At 40.3% G+C, this 21627-nt stretch overlaps 3 protein-coding genes across 4 annotated transcripts in view; 1 reads left to right on the top strand and 2 right to left on the bottom strand.

The window, feature by feature from the left end:
* Window positions 1-4122, top strand: part of si:dkey-183j2.10 (probable glutamate receptor) — an 8591-nt gene extending 4469 nt beyond the window's left edge. For both annotated transcript variants that reach the window (XM_024269310.2, XM_024269309.2), the window contains exons 5-10: window positions 159-382; window positions 570-667; window positions 1887-2104; window positions 2191-2410; window positions 2489-2733; window positions 3922-4122. In XM_024269310.2, coding sequence (XP_024125078.1) covers window positions 159-382; window positions 570-667; window positions 1887-2104; window positions 2191-2410; window positions 2489-2733; window positions 3922-4020 — 1104 coding nt within the window. In that variant the 3' untranslated portion in view covers window positions 4021-4122. The remainder of the gene's footprint in view (window positions 1-158; window positions 383-569; window positions 668-1886; window positions 2105-2190; window positions 2411-2488; window positions 2734-3921) is intronic.
* Window positions 4123-4551: 429 nt separating this feature from the next.
* On the bottom strand, window positions 4552-14939 carry plch2b (phospholipase C, eta 2b). Its single transcript, XM_024269304.2, has 20 exons — window positions 14340-14939; window positions 13531-13677; window positions 11988-12231; window positions 11757-11886; window positions 11419-11589; window positions 10891-10984; window positions 10601-10804; window positions 10388-10508; window positions 10138-10309; window positions 9926-10039; window positions 8589-8672; window positions 8396-8493; window positions 8238-8326; window positions 7965-8150; window positions 7774-7881; window positions 7579-7703; window positions 7418-7502; window positions 7191-7337; window positions 5699-5778; window positions 4552-5629 (listed from the first exon to the last, which is right to left on the bottom strand). The coding sequence occupies exons 1-20, from the start codon at window positions 14686-14688 to the stop codon at window positions 4589-4591; spliced, it is 3789 nt and encodes a 1262-aa protein (XP_024125072.1). The 5' UTR covers window positions 14689-14939; the 3' UTR covers window positions 4552-4588.
* Window positions 14940-18650: 3711 nt separating this feature from the next.
* Window positions 18651-21627, bottom strand: part of skib (v-ski avian sarcoma viral oncogene homolog b) — a 44053-nt gene continuing 41076 nt past the window's right edge. Inside the window, exon 7 of the mRNA XM_024270380.2 lies at window positions 18651-20666. Coding sequence (XP_024126148.1) covers window positions 20439-20666 — 228 coding nt within the window. The 3' untranslated portion in view covers window positions 18651-20438. The remainder of the gene's footprint in view (window positions 20667-21627) is intronic.

The raw sequence follows: 21627 nt of genomic DNA, 5'->3' as shown, positions 1-21627 counted from the left end.
ATTTTCTTTTTTTTTGGCCAGACACCAATATTTTTTTCAATTTGTTTTATTTGGGTTTCAAATAATTTTGGCCTCAATTTAGCTCCATAGACACGCTCTCCTCTTTTTGAAGACATATTGTTTCTTTGATATTGACCTACATGGCATCATCCTCACAGGAGGCTGACCTCGCTATAGCTCCACTGACTCTCACTGCGGCCCGGGAGCGAGTAGTGGGGATGACCAAGCCCTTCATGCAGACAGGGATCAGCATTCTGCTGAGGAAGGACATCTCAGAGGGAGCGAGCTTCTTCGACTTCTTGACCCCCTTTGCCCCGGAAACCTGGATTGGCATCCTCATCGCCTACGTCGGAACAGCTGCCTGCATCTTTATTGTTGCCAGGTTGTTCATGAGAGCGGTCTCCTTTCTCAGGAGGAGCTGATTATGATTTATTCATGGACGGAGCACACCGCTCTCATCTGAATCCCTGTCTGTTGACATTTGCACATTTTCTTCTTGGCTATGAAATTCCTTTAATCAGAACCGCGGTATTAATAATTCAGACTTCTTTTTTTTTGTGCAAATGCAGACTCAGTCCGAGTGAGTGGAGTCAGCCTCAGTGTGAGCAGAGTGGATGCAGTTTCCTCCACAGCCTGTGGTATGCAGTTGGAGCTCTGACTCTGCAAGGTAAGTGACTTCAAACAAACCGAGTTTGATCAAACTGGTGTAAAATTACAGCAGTATTTCATTTTGTTGCATCATGGGTCATTGGATTCATGTCCCTTTTTTTCTCAAATTTAAATAAAGATGAGCTAATTAGTTACCAGAAAAAGGAAATATGAACACATAGGAATATATCAGGTATTTACTATAAATATCTGAGGATAACAGCAACTATTTCTGAATATTGTATGGTATTAAGTTGTTATACTTTATATATTATTTTGGCTGTTTGATCATTTATAAGATCATGTAATTAAGGATTGGTAATTTTTTCCTCCATACTTCATAACAGTATATTTTAAGATTTTAATTTAGAATTAAATACAAATAAAATTTACTTTAAGGTTAGTAATCAAAAAAATGTTTACAAGTGTAACCTCTTTTTTAGTGCTATATATTGTCTTCTGTTATGTAATGAAGATACTGAAAGAAGAGCAAAGAAGTATTTTTATACATAGTTTTTGATATAAACAATTCAGTTAAAATGATCAGGAAAGTTCTCTTAGTCGCTCTCTTATCATCTTACGATTATAAAATAGTTCTTTTAATTATGATGATACTATTTTTAGCCAAAATAAAAAAAATCTGTGATGTTTTCTAGGACATAGTTTCTGCAGAATGGCAATAGTTACTTAGAAATTTGTTTCTGAGTTGTGGGCAGACTGTTGGGACGGAGGAAGCCTTCCCCTACTTCCCATCATCCATCTGTTTACACCATTTCCCACTAGCTTACAGCTTAAAGATACCAGATCAGACGAGGACAATTAAGAGAAAAGAATGTATGAGTCTATAGAAACACAATTAAAATGCAAAGATTTATCCATTTCTCCTTTTATGATCCCTTTTTTTAGTTCATGTTCAAGCCACCACTTCTTCTGATCTTGTGTACTTTTGGTCATCGTATAAATATAGTTTTCATAGTTTAAAAAAAGAAGAAGATGTACATAAGTGGATGCACTTAATTAGAGCAGAGCAAGGAGCTTGTGGTTCACCGATTGTAGCTTCTGTAACAGCTACAAGCTTTTTCCAGCTGCTCCGGATTCACAACAATTTGAATTAAAAAATATCAGAAATCTCTTTTTAAGCTCATTTTTTTATATATATTTGTCCTCCTTCTTGAGAAAAATAATACAAGAACATGCCTGCTGATTTTCTTTCTTGGATCTGTTTTTGTGTCTTGCAGGAGCAGGGCCTCATCCCAAAGCCCTCTCAGGACGTGTCATCTGCAGCAGCTGGTGGTTATTTTCCATCATTCTCTTGGCCTGTTATTTCTCCAACCTCATCTCTTCCAAAACCTCAGAGTCCAGTCACCTGACGGTGAACGGGTTCGAGGACTTGGCCAATCAAAACAGCATAGAGTACGGCTGCCTTGGCAAATCTTCCACTCTTGCTTTCTTCAAGGTGACTAAAATATTGGTGTTTGTTTTGCGTGTTTAAATCTGAGACTTGGTTGAAGCCGATGTTGTCTTTCGTTCTTCTTCGTTTAGAATTCAAATAACCCGGTGTACCGCAGGATCTATGAACACATGGAGAGATCTAACAGTTTCGTGTCCTCTATGGAGGAGGGCATCCAGCGAGCAAAAGAGGGTCACTTTGCCTTCATTGGGGAGTCGGTGTCTCTGGATTTGGCTGTGGCTCGTCACTGTGATCTTGTCAGAGTGCATGAGGTCATTGGCATGAGGGGATACAGCATCGCCACTGCTCTTGGTGAGGATGCACCACCTACACGCTCAAGAAACTATCAATGTTTGAGTTCCATATTTACTTTGATTTAAACTCCTCAAGGTTCCCCCTTTATAAAGAACCTCAGTGTGGCAATCCTTCAGCTGAGTGAGGCAGGTGAGCTGTCTTACCTGCGAAGCAAGTGGTGGGCCAGCAGCTGCATTGCAGACAAGGCGAAATCCCCAGCGGTGCAGCCGCAAAGCCTCAAAGGGTTGTTCCTGATCCTCGCCGTCGGCCTCGGTTTGGGGACCCTTCTGTCCGTGGTGGAGCTGGCTTTGAAGAGTCGCAGGAGGGCAGCAGAGCAGAAGGTGCGTGCAAATACAAGAGACTGATGTGTGATTCGTAGGGGCGTATCAATTCAGTTAACAACGATTCAGTTTATATCATGATTTGCGGTTGCGATTCATAGTCGATATTAATCTGATTCACTGACCTAAAATCGATCCAGGACATCTTTATCCAAAACTTCCACCAGTGTGACTCAGATAAATATCTCTGAGTCAAGAAAACAAAAATGAATGTCAAATCCGTTTAAGTTTTAGTTTCATAAAATTCAGCCCACTGTTGTTTTTCCACATCAAAATCATTAAAAATGAACATTATTAGAACATTATACCACTGTATGGTCACATGTCTTTGCTAATTCAAAGTGTGTGTTGTCTGCTGTGATTGTTGTTTTTACATTATAGTAAAATAAACCATCGTACCTCAATCCAAATGGTATTTTCCAAAATCAATTTATCTAATGTTAGAATTATTTTTTAATGGTTTAGGTGGATTAGATTTAGGACTACACATTCTCACTGTCAACTCGTTATGTAGGACGTGTTGGTAGGGCCCCATCTGCATCACTTTTTGATGTTGTTTTGGGTGTCCCCAACGTACGGGCTTTCGGGTCCCCAACCCTCAGGACGTGGTACTGAACGAGGCACTGGGAGCGGTAACAGACGCAGAACCGGTACAAAGTTAGGGTATCAGTCCGGTCAGCATCCCAGTTGGTTGGGGGCAAGGCTGGCGACCTAGGCGGGCGCCTACTGCGCCATCCTCTGCAGGGGGAGTCAAATCACAATGATTATAAATTATTTTTTTAAACAGTTTGACACACCACTCATTTCATGTAAAAATAAAAAAGTAATAATTAAAAAACAAATAAAATAGCTAAAAAGTTTGATGGAATCAATAACTCTGCAGTGCAGCACCCCTCCCTTCCTGTCGCTGCTGCTGTCTAAGCTGAGTTAGGAGGAGGAGAGGCACAGGATGTTCACACTATTGGTGTTTCTTTAAGTATGAAAAAGCCTGAACGTCCATATATGATGAGTTGGGCATGAGAATATGTTGGGTTGGATTGGACTTTTCTTAAAAACTACTCTTTAAAAAGTGGTTTTGCAAACGTTTTTAAGCTTGACTAAAGTGCTAAATTGTGTAAAGACAATGAAACTAAGATATTCCAACAGTTTAATAGATTCTAAGTTCTAACATTAATGTTTCCTCCACAGAAGCCGTGCTGTTCTGTGCTGACCGAGGAGCTGAGTCTACGCTTGAAAAACAGCAAACCGAGAACTCCCCAAGAAAATGTAGACAAAGAAAAAGCTTAAAGAAAAACTTTTCTACTCTAAAAAGTGTATTTAGACTTTGATCCAATAGAAACACATTTTAGACTTTTTAACCTATTGCATGTTTGCATTAAAAAAACATAATATCTCACATTTCATTAAAATAAATCATTTATTTGACTTTTTAAAATAATAAACTAAGATTTCAATGAAAAAAAATTAAGAAAAAAGTAATTAATGCAAGTGTGCACTTACAATTTGACAATGTGACTAACATTAAACGTGTGTTCTCATTAATTTGTACACTGTTGCATCAAGCAATTTTGTACAGTTGGCAGCAGCAGCAGCATTGAGTAATATAAACATTTCTTTGTACATTCTATGGCAAGCATGACCATGTTTTGACTGTAAACATTCCAGCTGAGCTAAAATCTATTAAAAAATTAAATAAAAACAAAAAAATGGAGGATTCTTCTTCTTTCACGTCTTCTTGCCTCTTTTTTGAGAAGCTGTTCCTCTTGTTCTGTGGATTTTTGGAATCCAATGCAGTCAAAATAGGATTGGAATCCACACTTTCAGCATCAACTTATTGAATATGTTGTTTAAGTGACTAATCGTCTTGGAAAAGTGGCGATTTACAGCGGATTTCCCTCATCTTCTGATCAAAGAGGGCCTTCATCTCCCTCTGCAAGGTGCCCTCCTGCTGCTCGGGCCTCGCCGGGACAAAGGGGGCCACAAACTCCAGGCTATCGGTGCTGCCGTCGCTGCTGCTGGACGTGCTGTCTGACAGGTGGAGGCCGTTGGGAATGCGTCTCACCTGCCCGCCGTGGCTGGTGTAGTTCAGGGCTTTCTGTGTCTGCCAGTGAAAAGCTGCCTTGTGTTTCACCGCTGGGGTTTGGGGGGAGGCCGTCTGCTTTCGGGGGCAGCTGTGCGAGCGGACTTTTGGACGCGCTGGCTTGGAGGGGGGAGCCTCTAAAGTCCTTCTAACCCTGGCGGGGGATGACGGAGGGATCAGTGGGGAGGATGCAGCTTTTGGCTCCGGGATGGACTGAAAATAATAACCGGGGTCGGCAGGACTCGGAGATTCTGGTGGCTGCTCAGATTCGGTGAAAACATCTTCTTCTGGTGCCGATTCCTTGCACAGCTCAGCTTGAAATGCCTCTTCTCTGTGCTGCTCAGTACAGTCCGATGGAGGCAGCTCGTTCTGACTGACCTGATTTTGGCTGATGGCTGAGCTTTCAGGATATGAGAGCTCAGAGGAAGGGGAGAGGTCAAAGCTTTCCTCTTTCACACAGGGAGCCATCCCGCCGTGTTGTGAGTCAGCAGTCGACATCCGGCACAAGAGCCCTCTCCTCACCTCCGGGGGTTCGTGAATCTTCACTCTGTGAGCTCTCCTCACTGGCTCGCTCATGGCCCCTTTGTGAATGGCAGCTCTGGCTGCTGCTGCTCCCTGAAACATGGGAGACATCTCCCCGTTTCTGCTGTCCTGGGAGATGTTGTCCACATCTCTGTGGACGTAGAGCGGACGTCCATCCTCTGAGGACATGACGGAAAAGTCCAGAGACGGCTGTCTGTTCTGGCCCCTCATGTGCTTCTTTGCAGCTTTTTGGATGTGTTTCCTGGCAGCTTGTACAGCATGAGCCGGTTTGATCTGGTTTGAAAACACATTAAAATGAGGAATCTAAAAATAAAAAGTTAATCTAGTTTTAAAATACTTTACCTTTCCTGTCATGTCGATGATAGCTACATGAACAAAGATGGAGGACTCTGCCATTCCCTCAAGGTAGATGTGTCGATAACCTAAAGACATGAAATCAAAGTAAAGTTATGACAAATTTAGATTCTAATTTATGAGTTTTTATTCAAGAAGCAAGTGTTTCTGCATGGAAGGGTTTACTTGTAAACATGCACTTTCCCCCTTTAAATTTAAAATTAAAACAAATCTGCTAAGCCCAGCGTAGATAAAAAAAGAAAGAAAGAAAGAAATACAAGAATATTAATCTTTTAATCTGTATGAGAAAAATATCAAAGTTTAAGAGGAAAACAATCAAATTCACTTCCATGTTTGTTTTGGACGACACTTCTTCTGCTCTTGTTCGTAGTAAACACTTTTACTCAGATACAGCACCCTCTAGCGGTTGTTTGAGGAAACAACCGCTGGATTGCATTCAGTGTTTACTAGGAAAATAACAAATATATAACCCTTTTGATATATAAAAAATAAAAATAAAAAACAAATAAAAAAGCAAATAAGTCGGTCCGGAGTACAAGACACACCCCTGGCTAAACTATGAAAAAAACTGTGACTTATACTTTGTAAAATACAGTACTCAGAAATGCAATTTTAATCTTTTATTATGTTCTCCATCATTAGGAAAATATGTGTTTTTTTTAAAATGCAAAACAATTTTGAAATACATTTATCTTTTTTGTTAGCTACTCAGATAAATATAAGATTTTTGTGTCAGTTAGGTCCATCCATCCATCTTTAAAACCCGCCGAATCCCTTTTGAAGTCACGGGGTTGCTGGAGCCTATCCTAGCTACTTGTTGGAAAAAGGTGGGGTACACCCTGAACAGGTTGATAATCTGTCACACAGCTAAACACACATACGCATACTTAGGGGCAATTTAAAGACATTAATTGGAGTTCCTGGAGAAAACCCACACATGCACAGGGAGAACATGCAAAATCCACACTGGTTCAAATCCCAGGGGGCGCGATGAGCTAACTCCAGTGTGGGTCCTTAGGTAGGACCCTTCCCTTTGGAGAAAAAATAGACTCACCTTGATTTGTTCGTGTGTAATTCCGAATATGTGTGTAAAAGTTACACACAAATCAAGAATTACACTTGAAGAAATTGGGGTGAGTCTATTTTCTCTCCATACTCACATCTCACAGTGGAGGAAGGTCAGTACATTCAGTATTGGTCTTTCTGACACAACCCTGTGTGACTTGTGGCTACATGTAGGCATAGCATGAAGTATGGAGAGAAAATAGACTCACCCCACAAATCGGGTTAAGTCTGTTTTCTCTCCATACCGTGAGCGCTAACGACTATGTCACCACCATGCAGCCCCATGTCAGTTACGTATAAAGCCAAATTTGTAAATCCATCAGAACATAATTATATAAAACATTGTGAACAGTTAGTTTCTACTATTCAAATGGATGGCAAAGAAAATCTATTGAGATTTAGTGACACAGCCTACCTGGCATCATGCTGGTCAAAGCCACAGTTCTTTGTCCAATGAAATCCCGACCAATGGGATCGTGGTCCCACACCTGGAATCTCACCAAAGCGATCTGCGGCATTTGAATGTTAAAAACGAGGGTCTCCTCCCACAGTGGATTAAAACCTGAAGGACAGAGTATAAAAAAAGGCTAAAACATTGTGATTGTGGCATTATTTAAGTTGCACGATGTGGTTTCCACACACCATTGTCGTCCACCACTTTGGTTTGCTGCTTGGAGCAATCCACAGGAAGACCAATGATCTCAACTTCAACAAAAGGATCAATTATCTGGAAAAATAAGAAAAAGCTGATGTCAATGGATAGAAACTTTTCCAGGGCGTTTAATGACGCATCTCCGTCTCACCTCTCCTCTGTCACCAAACATGGAGTCTTTGGGTTTCGGCAGTTGCTGCCCACTGATGATCTTAAGCACCAGCTGTGTCTTTTTTTGTCCCGGAGGTCGGTCCTCCAGCATGGGATTAAAGGCAGCTGAGAAGAATTGACATTCTTTTGGCTTTTTGAGCCTTTACATTGACTATGAATTGGTGCATGTGCATACCTTTACACATGCGCTTAGGCTTCAGAATGTATCCACAGTTTCCATTACTCGAAAACTTGGCTCTGTACAGTTCAAGCATGCGTCCTTCAGTCTGGTAATTCATTGCAACTAAAAACAAAGTAAAATAAATTAAACTGTGAAGATTTGTTGGTAATATTGGTGTATCGAAGGTCGGGGGACAGTCTTCTTACCCATATGGCATCCAGCATTCCAATATGTCTGTGGGTTGAAGTTGCTCGAGTCCACTCTGTAGTTTGACGGGTAAACTCGTAGAAGTTGGCGCTGGTTAAATCGCACCAACTCGCCAGGTTTCAGCTGCAGGATCTGATTCACCACAGTCTCATCTAGGGATGACACCTGCCAGCTGCTTGCAAATCCTGCCAGGAAATGTTGGCAAAAAAGCATCAAGTATTTACTAAAATGTAGTGACTTTTCATAGGTATTTCCACAGTTACGGAAGTTACCTTGTGTTTCTATATCATGCACACGGACAGACTTTGTATACTTGACCAGGTCAGATAGCGCCCGTGACAATCTCATAGTTTTTCTTTTTCTAAGAGAAACATTCAAATGTCATTCATATTTTGATGGTAAATCTGCAGACTTCAGGGAGTGGCCTTACTTGGGATGGTAAACGATTTGTGTCCTCTCCCGGCTGGTGCTGTAGTCTGATTCACCATCAGACACAGCTTTGTTTCTCACTCGTATTTTCTTTTTTCTCTACAGAAAAGAGAGAAAAATGTTTGAAACACTACACTGCTGCAATCTCATTCTATGCATTTATGTATGGCTGAGACACTGAAGCAATATGTGACCTTTCTTTTGAAGCTTCGTATGATCGATCTGCCAAATCTTCTTTTCTTCTTGGGCTGATTAGCTGAAGTTAGACTGTTCCCATCCTAGAACGCCAAAATTAATAATTACACTTCATACCTCCAACCCATCCATCCATCCACCCATCCATCCGCCGATCCATCCATCAATCCATCCATCCATACATGCATCCATCCATCTGTCCATCCGTCCATACATCTAGCCGTTCCGCCATCCATCCGTTGATCCATCCATCCATCCGTCTGTCCATCCATCTATCTGTCTATTCATCCATCCATCCGTCGATCTATCCATCTGCCCATTTGTCCATCCGTCCATCCATGCATCCACCCATCCATCCATCCATCCATCCATCCATCCATCCACCCATCCATCCGTCGATCCATCCATCAATCCATCCATCCATCCATCTATTCCTCCATCCATCCTTCAATCCATCCATCAATCCGTCCGTCCATCCATACATGCATCCGTCCATCCATCAATTCATCCATCCATCCTTCAATCCATCCATCAATCCGTCCATCCATCAATTCATCCATCCATCCAACCATCCATCCATTCATGCATCCGTCCGTCCGTCCATTTATCTGTCCATCCATCCATCCACCCAACCATCCATCCATCCATCTATTCATCCGTCTGTCCATCTGTCCATCCATCCATCCATCCGTCTATCCGTCCATCCATCTGTCTGTCATCCATCCATCCCTTCATCCGTCCGTCCATCCATCTATCCGTCCAACCATCTATCCGTCCAACCATCCGTCCGTCCGTCCGTCCATTCATCCATCCACCCAACCATCCATCCATCCATCTATCCATCTGTCTATCCATCCATCCATCCGTCCCTACATCTAGCCGTCCATCCATCTGTCTGTCCATCCATCCATCCATCCCTTCATCCGTCCGTCCATCCATCCATCTGTCCATCCGTCCATACATCTAGCCGTCCATTCATCTGTCTGTCCATCCATCCATCCCTTCATCCGTCCATCCATCTATCCGTCCAACCATCCGTCCGTCCGTCCATTCATCCATCCATCCATCCATCCGTCTATCCATCCATCCGTCCCTACATCTAGCCGTCCATCCATCGGTTCATCCGTCCGTCCATCCATCCAGCCATCTGTCCATCCGTCCATACATCTAGCCGTCCATCCATCCGTCTGTCCATCCATCCATCTATCTCTCCGTCCATCCATCCATCCGTCTGTCTGTCTATCTATCCATCCATCTGTCTGTCTCTCCGTCCATCCATCCGTCCATCTATCCGTCCGTCCATCCATCCATCCATCCACAAACATGATCAATTTACCTGTGAGTTGTTGTCTTCATTGTCATCTTCCTCCTCTTGCTCATCTCCAGTGTCTTCATCAGAAACATCTCCCTCCTCTGCGTCAGGATCTATGTTTACTGGCAGTTTCTTTCCCTAAAATGTTTTGTAGTTATGGTTACATCTATTATGCGTAATCAGAGCATTTATCCTTATTATTCTCTCTTCAGCAGAATGTCGCAGAGCGAACGCACCTTGACCAGAATTTTCCCCTTCAGGATCTCAGGAGAAGGCAGCTTCTTGCATTCGTAGACATTGATACAAGTAAGGTCTAGTTTGTCCTGCAGGACTTCTCTCAGGTACTCCGCCATTTTCTTTTGCTGTGGCACAGTGCAGTGGTTCTCTATGGACAAGATCACCGGATACCTGGGAGGATGAGAGAAAGATTTTTACCACAACTGCTTAACAATATATAAACCAGTGTGTGGTCCCCAAAGTACTCACTGTGATTTTGTGAAGGCATATTTATTGATCGTTTCAATGACATCCTTAAAGAGAATCTTAGATGTCAAAGTGTAGCCATGATGGATTATAGGCTCTCCATCTGGCCCATCCCAGCAGTCCACTGAGAAAGAAAGAGGAAGGAGCTGATCTGTTTGTAATGCAATGAAAACACTCTCAGGAATGCTGAGGTTCTCGTTTTGTCGAGGCTCTCACCCTCTACACAGCGACAGCCTGCTTGCAGAACGTAGGCGTACATTTCCACTCTTGACTGAGAGAGCAGCTGGTCTCCTGTCAAATATGTGTTGTGTGATGTGGCGATGAAGTAGTTACAGAGAGGCTGTGTCATGTCCTGGTTCACCTGATTGTGATCAGGGTTGAAGATATCGCCTGCAGGACTCCGCATGTAGTTGGTGAAACCTGAAGGATACGGGTTCAGACTGTTTTTTTCTGTTGACATTAGAGAGTTGTTGCTTTTTCATCTCAAACGAACACTGTCCACCTACCATCAATGCCCAGAACCATGTGCTGGAGGTTTAGAGGACATGGTTCAAACTTAGCTACAATGTCAACTAGATGCTCTCTGGTTAGACCGCGCATCTACAGGAGAAACAAACATGATTCACTGTTAAATGCTTGTAAAATCCATTAGCTGCTAATTTCATTAAGCAGATTAGTAGTTAGTGCGCAATTTTTATTCCTGTCTTTGACAAAATTCCTAAAAAATGAGTTTGTTTTTTTTTTTTTTAGTCAAAATCCTAGTAAAAATGTAAAACATTTCCATGGTCTAAACGGGAGCCATTAAAATTAATCCAATAAAAACAATTGATGATTAGAAGACATAAAAAGCTGCTGAATTCTGGTTTCTATGTGTTTTCTTTTGCGTGTAAGTACTCATGGCTATGGTTAAACAGTAAAACTTAAATTTGGAAATGAAATCAAATCATGAACTAATTGAATGGATATTTTTAGAAATTATTTTTCTAATTGAACACTAATCTCAGTCTGCACTGACAGAATCTTCTCATTCACACCTTTTGTTCGTTTTCCAGAAAGCGTGCTAGGTCGTGCAGATCCATCACTTCCTTCTGGTTGCTGTAGGAGATCATGATCAGGTAGAGGTCTCTACGTGTGGAAATCATCTTGTAGAAGGAGCAGAACTCATCGAAGCCCAGAGAACCCTGGATCTCATCTGTGTCTGCTTCCTGCAGATGATCACAAAAACTGTTGTTGGGGAAAATCGTGGCAGAATGTGTGATTTCAGACAGCGATCCAGGTTATGTGTGACAAAAATAATACACAAAATGCATACAAGACTGGTTGATAAAACATCACTGTGTACATAAAACCAATAATGAGTCTAGGCTCTCACTTGAAACATCTCTCTGACTTTTTGCTTGGGTAAATTGACATTCAGCTTGTGGAGCAGCTGGTGAACCTCTCCAATGCTCAGGGTTCCATCTCCGTTTTTGTCAGCTTCAGAGAACGTCTGCTGTAACCACATGCAGCTTCAGTTAAGGTTCCATCCCGCATTTACAGGATTCACAGCACTTCCTGCTTTAACCGTCATGAAAAGTCTGTCAGAGGCAAAGTAAAAGGATATTGGTCACGGGTGCGCTGCCTGCGCGCCAGACTGTCTTCATCGCTGATCCCAGCCATGAGGTATTTCAGCCCAGTTATCCAGGTGCGGGCCTCCTCGGCGGTGTTGGAAACCAGATCCAGGGACTTCACACGCTCCCCGAAGTAGACACTGAAGCAGCAGTTTGGGTCGAAACGGTTGTCTGCGTAACGTCTGAAGATCTCCGACTTCTTGCCCTCGCAGACCTCATGAATGGAATCAATGGATACTAAAACAGAAGAAAAATAATCTTTTGTTTCATTCAGTTGGTTTTATAAAGTGCCAGTGCCCAGATGAGGTTGTCTAAAGCGCTTCAGTAAAAGGTGAAGCTTTATTAATTACAATCAAGTGCAGATACTTTCCTTTCAAGAAGGCAAGAGCAGTTTAAATAGTAAACTGATGGTCTCTACCATTAGGAGACCAACAGATTACACGGAAGGGCTTCTTACAATAACTTTGAGAAAGCAAAAGGCAACTGTGCAAGACTAGTGAAAAAAACTATCACAGTAGATCAGTTGGGATCTGAGAGGACAGGAAAAAGAAGGATAAAAGCGAAAACTATACAGGAACAGTAATAGGAAGTAGTTCCATAAACTGTCAGGTTACACGTAGAGAGAACTGGACTGATCATCCCCCTCCCCCCTTGTGTTCCAAACAGGAAGTACCCGCTGGTTTCAGAAAACCAATTTTTTTTTTTTCATGATATATTTTCTTTATCGCTAGTTATTCAAGTTTTAAACTGGCCAATTAGATGTTTGGAGCATTTTGCTTGACGTTGTCTGTTCAAAAAAAATGGCGAAATCGGGCGAAATCTTACTGCGGAAAAGTGGCGACTGAATTGACTTCATTTCGTTGGAACCCGAGGTAACAGCATCGTTTTGTCCATCTCTATTCATGTCAATGGTTAAAGGAGAAAACATTAGCTGTAAATGAGAACTGGATTGAGTGATCCCTCCCCTCTGGTGTTCCAAACAGGAAGTACTTGGTGGTTCCAAGAAACCAAAATCCCATAGATTTCTATAGAGAAATAAACAGCTATTACTTAGTCATTCTGTTTGTCGGAATAAAAATTCATGCATTTTTATGGATGGATTTAGAATTTTTTTCATGTTTTTGCTTCTTTGTAAGGTATAAACTCTAATTGGCCAATCAAATGCCTCAATAAAAGGATGTGGTTTCACGTCAAACATTTGAAACGTTTGATTGACAGATTCTCCCAAGCTTGTTTTCAAGTGGTGGGGGAGTGGCCTTCCAACAAGCTCACTCCTAATTGGCGAGAGTGGTTGCCATAGAAATATTGACTTTATTTGGTTCCAAGATGGCAGCGTCCATTTTGTGTAAAAATTGTACGACACTTTTTATGGGTGACGTCAAACTCACTCAGTCCAGATCTCACATATACAGTCAATGAAGAGAAAGAAGATGAACACACATGAATTTCCTGGTACATTTGTTGTGGAATAAGATATTATTTGGTGATTTCAATATTATGAGATAGCAAAGAATCAGTTACATTTAAGTCACTCACTTTTGGCTCTGTCCTGCTTTCTCGAAGGCCGCCAGCGGATGCAGGATTTGTGCTCGTCCAGAAAGAAGAAGCGGACCAGTCCGTTCTTCTTCCCCTTCAGTTTGGTCATGGTCGTGCCTGTCTGCATGGAGCACATGCACCTCTCCACTGGAGAAACGCATCATAATTAAACTTCAACAAAATCCTCACGTCTGATGTCCCTGATTGTTGTTTTCACAAACTGTTGTAAAATAGATGAATACACGACAATGTTCTGATTCTTTTTTGGAAAACACATATTGAAGAAACTCCCAGTGACTTAATCCAATGTCAATTACTTTTTAAGAGATTTCAAGCATAAAAGTAGTTGTTATGAGTCATAAAAAGATGCATTCAATAAGGAAAAACCTAAACAACTCTGTTTGTGTCACTTTAATGCCATAAAAGGATCCTTACTGGCTATAATCAGCTGTGTCTCAATGATCCACGTTAGACCATTATGGGCTTACTTCAGACAAACTTCTCAGTTTTTGTTCGGGCACATCGGCGATATATAAAGTGTGTGTGTTTCTGGTCTGTAGCGGCAGCCTTTGTTTGTTCCCTAAAGCTCAGATGCATGTGACTCAAGCTGGCACATCATTGAGGCTAATCCTTAAGGATTGTCTACTGTCCATATGCCCATTATCTGCTTCACTGCTGCTCTGCTCAGGTTCATGTGCACCTGTCCCAGCATGGAGTAAACATTTAGGTGAACTTCTAAAATAAAAGTCACTCACTTGATTTTCAGCAGGTTGTAGATTTCTGTAGCACGAATGAGGAATAACTCTTACCTATCTGACCCAGTCTCCATTTGGGCTGTGCAACCACACTCCCACCAATCCAGAAAAACTCCTCCGCCAGTCTGGAGACAGAAGCCTTATGCCAGAGCTTTGGAGAGCTCATGATGGAAAGAGAGGGGGAATTCAGAGGGTTTGCAGGCGGCTTTGCCGCGTGAGAGGGGCGCTTGACCTGCTTCGGGGAGAACATCTCTGACATGGATCCCAGAGACTGAAGGGCGGTTTTCTTGGGCGACACAGGGCTCTGCGGTGGACTCCCGCTCAGCCCCGGAGACTGTGGTGGCATCGCCGTCCTCCTGTTCATCCCTGAGCTGTCCATTTGGTTCCAACTCCTCTGTCCCATCCACTCTGCATGAAGCCGCCACGCTCTCCCCTCCGCACTCTGCTGGGCTCTTCAGGAAAGTTTTGTGTCAGATTATCCTCCTCTTCCCATTTCAGGCCTGATGAAAACAACATATGCACACTGAATCCTCATCTCCTCCTGTCTCCGTCCATCCTCTGATCCATTGCTGCAGATGTAGATTCCTTATTATTTGTTGTTGGTTGTAGGAAAGGCTGTTAAAAAGGAAGTGGGCAACTTGTGTGAGTCACTAAATCTTCCTCAACCTGTAATCCTGCAGTGAGGCTTCAGCCTTGCTTTCATGAAGGGATTTTCATCCACTCAGTAAGCCTATGAGGAAGGAGACAGCCGTAGCAGCGGGGCAGCTGTTTATTCATGCATATGCAACATGCACATCTTTGCAAAGAATATATATTTTGTGGATTTGTATTTAGTGAACAATAAATACCACTTCAATGTAAAGGTTGTGTCACACTGTCAATAATAGTGTTGAAGTCTCAGCTATGTTCGACAGATCCCCCCCTAGAGGCAGCAAACAGCACGTACCATCATAATCTGGACTGTACCGTTGCCTCAAAGGTGTCCAATGGACAAAAAATGAGCAAATGATAATTCTGGTATGAATAAAGTCCACATTGGTTTGAAAAGACTATAGATCTGATACAAATAGAAACTATTTTTTTCTGTTTGTGTAAAATTTGATATACTGACCAGTGTTTTAATCTCAAATACAATTTAAACTTGAAAAGTTGCATTACCTGCTAGAATGAATGCTGAAAGTAGTCACTGACTGGTTGAAGATGATGAAGTTTTTTGATTAAAATGGTTATACAATTTACTTTTAATTTGGGAAGAGATTTGCTGAAAATGCAAGACCTTTTAGCAAAATGTTAAATTTGCTAAAAGACTGGAAATTTTGTTAAAGTACTATGAAAGAGCGATGAAGTTGACATAAATTTCTTAAAAATTTGTAGTAAAATTGCTTTAAAACCCTAATAAATACCAACTTTGCAAAAATATTTAGGCTGTTGCTTAAATATGAGCTGAACTCCCAATTTAGAAACCACAGGAAGAATACGAATTGGTCGATAGTTTACTATGTTTGAACTGTCACCAGATTCATAAATTGGAGTGACTTTGGCCATTTTCCACGACAATGGAACAACTTTTTTTTTATTGACAAATTAACCAAATGGGTTATTGGTATAAGCAGGCAATCTTTGCAAAATGTTACAATATTTGTGTCCAGCCCATGGACACCTTTTCCTTTGGAATTTTTTATTGAGTCAATGATGTTATCCACTTCAATCTCTGCTGTTTCCTGAAGAGAAAGAATAGGCTGTTTAGGATGAATTGGTCTGGTAATAGGAGATTGTGCAGTTATTTCCTTAACTGAGTTAAGGAAAAAAGTGTTAAATTCTTCAACTAGGACAGTTGGATCAAAAATAATCACATTTTTAATTTTAATTTTTGTTGGAATCTTTTTTTTTCATTTCCAAGTAATATTTGAAGATGTTGCCAAATCTTTTTGGAATCCCCCTTTTGCTTCAGCAATAGTATCATAAAGTATTTAGCTTTAGCCTTTCTCAGACTTTGTATTACTTTATTTCTTAAGGATGTGAATTTCTGTCTGTCTGTTTTAAGACCAGTTTTTAACAATTTCTTTAGTTGTTTATCTCGCTCCTTCATAATTTCCTTGCAGTTGTAGTTAAGCCAAGGTAACAAGCTACCCTTGTTCTTATGTTGGTTCCCTCTTTTGGTGAAGCTTGACATTACTTTGTTGATTTTTGTGAATAACAGATTGCTCGAGGCCTCTATGTCTTTATTTTGTAGAATTTCTGTCCATTCTGTGTTTTGTAGGGCTGCTTTCAAGCTTTACATTTGATTTTTTAGAATTTTACTACTGGAAATTATGGTGACCGTGAAAATTTTGAAAACGTTTTCTGTAAGCTTCCTTGAAAAAAAAAAATGGCATTACGGTCTGATATTCCAGTTGTGTAGTTACAAGTTTTAGTGATTCTTTCTGGTCGTTTAACAAATAATAAATCTGAGTGTTTTTGAATGTGAGGTTATTCGAGTGGGCTGTTTTATTAGCTGTGAGAGGTTAAAATGATCTGTAACTTAAGATTTTTCCTGATCTTTTTTCATTCCAGTTTATATTAAAATCACCAACAATTATTATGTCTTTATGAGAATTACTGTGTAAGAAGTTGTTTTAGTTTGTCATAAAAGTCCAACTTACTAGTTGGATCATGATATACACAGATTAATGTAAATTACATAAGAATTGAAAGTAAAATATGTACACAAACACGCTCAAGTTCGGTGTTTTCTGGCAATTCAGTTGGTTGTCCTGTACACATTATCCATAGTACTTTTATTTAGAGGTTGAAGACCAGGATTTAGTTCAACATCACCAGCCAACAGCAGTATAAACAAAAGATTAAACATTCCAAGGAAATGTCTGCTAGAAGTTTGTTGTTGTAGTTTACCTGAGGGAGGCCTGGCATGGCCATAGTCCAGTACCCTTGTGAAAAGCAGATGCTGGCTTGATTTGGTTGGAGAGAGAGCTAGTTTGTCCATTTTTCTTGGAGTAGTTGAGCTCAACAGAAGATACAAAATCACACAAACAAAATGGATGTATGTTGTCAGGAAAATCCAAGGTTTCCTTGGGGCTCTAGATGACTTTTTGCACAAACACACTGGACCTGCCAGCCTGTGCATCTCCACCTCGGCAGCCATCTTGGAAGGTTAGGACATGCAGTTAATATTGACACAATAAGCATATTTGCACTTTTATTGAGCTGCAAAATAATGATTAGGAATTATAAAATAAATGTCTTGGAGTTACAATCTTAAAAAAAACCTTTTAACATTCTCAACATTTTATTTAAACAAATAAAAAAAAAATCAGCATTTACTTGTTTTTCTTTTTTTGATTGCCTGTTCGATAAATTGTACAAAAATGATCAGAAATGTTCAACTATGTATGTTTTTCTTTTAATTTCAATGTATTTAAATATTTTGGCTGGATGGCTCACATGTAACCTGGGTTTGCTTCTCAGAGGGTGTGATGAGCTCCGTCAGTGGGTCTTTGGGCACAACTAAGGCTGGGTATTGATAATAGCTTCCAGAATTTATTATATTGGATTTACCAGAGCCTGGATCTATTCGATTCAGATTTTTTTTTACATGTTTTACACATTTAGACTCATTTGTTTAGAAATACATTAATTATCCACTATATGTTTTGAAGATAATTATATGAATGTGATACAGTTAACATACTGTAAAATTTATTAGTGAACTAATGAGATCGTTAATAGCATACAGTGTTATATGGTTTCTCAAAAGGAGAAGTTAAAACAAAAATGTTCAGATCATTAACATTGTAAACATTGTTCTGCTTCTCCTGGTAGGCTTTTTAGTTTGGCCACTAGGTGGAGCTCGTGCTTTAGCAGTACACATTTTTCAAGCCTAAAATCATGGCCTCCAGATGACACAACAAACTTAGCCTCTGGAACTGTTGGCTGATACTAAATCTCACAGCGACTCTTTCAGTTTTGAACACCTTACAGCTAATATTTAGCCTATCTAATAAAAAAAAATGAAATATTAAGTTTCGATCCATCCACTAATTTATTTTCTTAATCCACTGTATCCCTTTTGGGATCAGAGGGTTGCTGGAGCCTATCCTTACTACTGTTGGGCAAAGGCAGGTTACATGCTAAACAGGTCACCACCCTGTCACAGGGAACACAATCACTCCTACACACACTCATCTAAATTCAGTTTCCTATTTAAAAAAAGAAAACTCACGACTTAAAAATATGTATACAATTATGGGATTTAGGTTTTGTTTTGTGTCTACAACTACATTTTAAAAAAAATTGTTTCAGTGAATAAAACTTAGAAGCAACTCAAGCTCAAGTTCAAAGTGATCAGAAAAGCTACAAATATCAGAAGTCTGTAGAATTGATGTAGATTTATTAGGTATTATACAAGTTTTCTGAAGGAAAAAGAAAACATTGAAACAAGAGGCAAACAAAAACCCATATCCAGACCAAAACTACAACAGCATCAGCTAACAAATTGGATATTTCTAATACACAGTACCCAACAAATACTGAGCGAGGGTATCATAATGGTAAGACATAAAAGTGTTTTCTTGTCTAATACATGTCAGAGAGCCAAAATGTTTGAAACAATAATTATGTGGAATTTACTACTTTATATGTGTGACAAGGAAGCTGGAAGTGCAGAGAATCGTAGTCCATTTGTCAGTTTTTGGTACAAGATGTAATATATACTCTATGATAAATCAAATAATAAAGATAATCTCCATAACAAGAACAAAAGAAAGGGAAAGATTAAACTATTCTCTTGGCGTGTCAGGTCAACAAACGAGGCTTTAAACCAAAAAAGTCTGTCAGTCCGATAAATGCCCTGTGATTGTAAACCAGGGATCAGCAACAATGAAATTAGAGCTTTGAGTATCCAAATAAAATCTGCTTTTTGGTTTCAAGTAAGAGCAAATAAACAAAAAAAAATCAGCAAATCAAACATCATTCCAACAAATATCTTATTTACAATACCATATTATTTACATCAGAGGACACGCTGAGGGAGTGTTTTTCATTTTTTAAGGTTTAGGATCATTTCCGGTTGGAAAAACAAATGTAACAGGGAGCACAATGCAGGGTTCTTTCTTCTAAAAAGTGCAATTACTTTCTTAAAGTAAAAAAATATATATCCATATTTTGTATGTATGTAGAAACGTTGTTCATATAAACAGCAACGGTTGATTTAAAGAGCTCTAAAACCAGTGACTAAAAATGAATGCCTCCTGTTGAGCGGGGCAAAATTTTGCAGAATAAAAATATTTTTTTTATTTTTTTTACAATACTCCATAGAAAATCAGAAGTACCGCATTTTACCACGCAAAAAAAGGTGAACATTTCCTTTTTTTTCATTTAAAGGAGTGTTTGTTGCCTTATGCTGACTAATGTGGGCATAAATATTTGCTATTTTTCACGTGGTTTGGGAGCAAAAAATATCATTAGGAAACGGCAAACAAACAAAAAGAAAATGAACACTTCCATAAAATATTTAAGCATTCAGGTAGCGGACCTGAAGGCAGCCCACAGAACCTCTAATACTTCAGGTTTACAAAATGCAAAACGTACATAAGCTGGTATACATGCGTATATGTTTTCTTAAGAATGTTTGCTTTTTTTCTTGCTTGTAAAATAACAGTGTTGCGCAAGCATTTATATAAAAAAAAAAAAAAAAAAAAAAGTTCAACCTCTGCACAATTACAAAAAGAAGCGAGCGGATATTTGAAGTAAATAGTGGTAAACTTGTGTCTCTTTTTTTCCAGTGGTCTGCAATGACACCTCTGAGTGTACCAGTATTTTTGTGGCACTTTCATCAACTGCTCGTTTCGCCGTGCGCAACACATTTCCTCCCTTCATATTCAAGTAGTGTTGTGTAGCTGTATTTGCACATCTTAGAATAGCTTATACCAAAACCAGAAATCCTTGGAGAGTGCCGGGAAGTTCCCGGCGGCAAGAAAAAAACCTTTTTTCATCACAGAGAAAGTATTTGGTAGCGTAACTCTCTACAACATGCTCATGCTACTTTCCAGTTGATGTGAAACTCATACTGTCATGACAATATCGATGTACTGTAACATATTATTATGTGACGAAAGCTTTCCTCTGAAGGCTGGATCAGAGTCGGTTGTGCAACTTTTAGGGTCCATTCCTCGGCTGTGCGGGGTGACTTTGTTTGCTTGTTTGTGTGTTTGTGTCCTTGCAGTCGCCGTGGGGACTGCTGTGGGCCTTCAGCGCCAGCTGGGTTTGCAGGGTCTTAACGGCGCACTCCAGGTTCTGGCGAGCTTCTCTCTCCTGCTGCAGCTCCTGCCTCAGCTGCTCGCGATCAGCCTCCGCCTGCTGCAGCTCCATGTGCAGCTCCTCAATCTGGAGAAACAAAGAAATCCGTCAGCATAAGACAAAAGTTTAAACTCTGATTATCTTTTGATTTATTTTTAAAGCATTCCTTGTGTTGTTTTATTATAATTGCGCAGTTTTTACCCCGTATATACCCCATATGATTTAAAAGTGGGGAAATAATAATAAAATATGGGTCCCGAATGGGTTTGTCTGCAGTTTTTGTGCTGTATTTCCCCACTTTGGCTTGTAGCCTGGCATGCTATGCTAGCCAGCCACCTGGTGGATGGTGTAGCGAGCTAGCGAGGGCTAGCAGAGTTATTTTGCAAAGCTGTCCAATGAGCAGCGTAGCAAGCCACCTTACTGAGTACCCACTTAAGCCAATAGCGTAGCGAGCTAGCTCTGCCGGCCCTCGCTAGCTCACTACGCTATCTAATGGGCAGCTGGCTAACATAGCTAGCTGGCCTATTGAGTTCCCACTTATGCTAATGTGGGCAAATACAGAAGGGGCCACCACAAAAACTGTGGACAAACCCATTCGGGGCCCACATTTTCTGCCCACTTTTAAACCATATAGGGACCACTTGGCCTTGCTAGGACATTTTAGCCACATTAAAACAATTTGCTGCATTAGAAAACTCACAATACCTGTAACTCCCAACCTAGTTGGGGACATCCAAAAAAAAAAAAAAGCAGACTGATACAGCTAAAACAAATGTTATTATGACTACATTAACTCCCAACCTTGTTAGTAATACCAGTACTTAAAAGAACAGTCAGACACTGCTACATGTTAGCCACGTTAGCATCTTCACAATAACAACCTAAAAAAAAAAACAGTGTTTCTCTCAAAATTGTTTTGACGTCAGTAAATACAGCCACAATTAATCCATATATAAAGTGCTCTGGATTTTAAGGTCTTTTTTTTGTTTTAATGAGAACTTTTGCATGCATCTTATAGGCTACTATGGAAAATATGGTACGCAAATAT

The sequence above is a fragment of the Oryzias melastigma genome, linkage group LG5 (genome assembly GCF_002922805.2).
Source record: "Oryzias melastigma strain HK-1 linkage group LG5, ASM292280v2, whole genome shotgun sequence".
NCBI classification, from domain to species: domain Eukaryota; kingdom Metazoa; phylum Chordata; class Actinopteri; order Beloniformes; family Adrianichthyidae; genus Oryzias; species Oryzias melastigma.
The sequence above is the reverse complement of the archived record's forward strand: the minus strand, read 5'-3'. Positions and strand labels throughout refer to the sequence as shown.

What these genes read in the sequence shown, in the direction of transcription:
- plch2b (XM_024269304.2), bottom strand. Translation starts at nt 14,688, where the DNA reads ATGGGACAGAGGAGTTGGAACCAAATGGACAGCTCAGGGATGAACAGG. An exon ending in AAGTCAGAGAGATGTTTCAA is followed by an intron (nt 11,590 to 11,756) that starts GTGAGAGCCTAG and finishes GATCATCTGCAG; the next exon opens with GAAGCAGACACAGATGAGAT. An exon ending in CAAAGTGGTGGACGACAATG is followed by an intron (nt 7,338 to 7,417) that starts GTGTGTGGAAAC and finishes TCTGTCCTTCAG; the next exon opens with GTTTTAATCCACTGTGGGAG.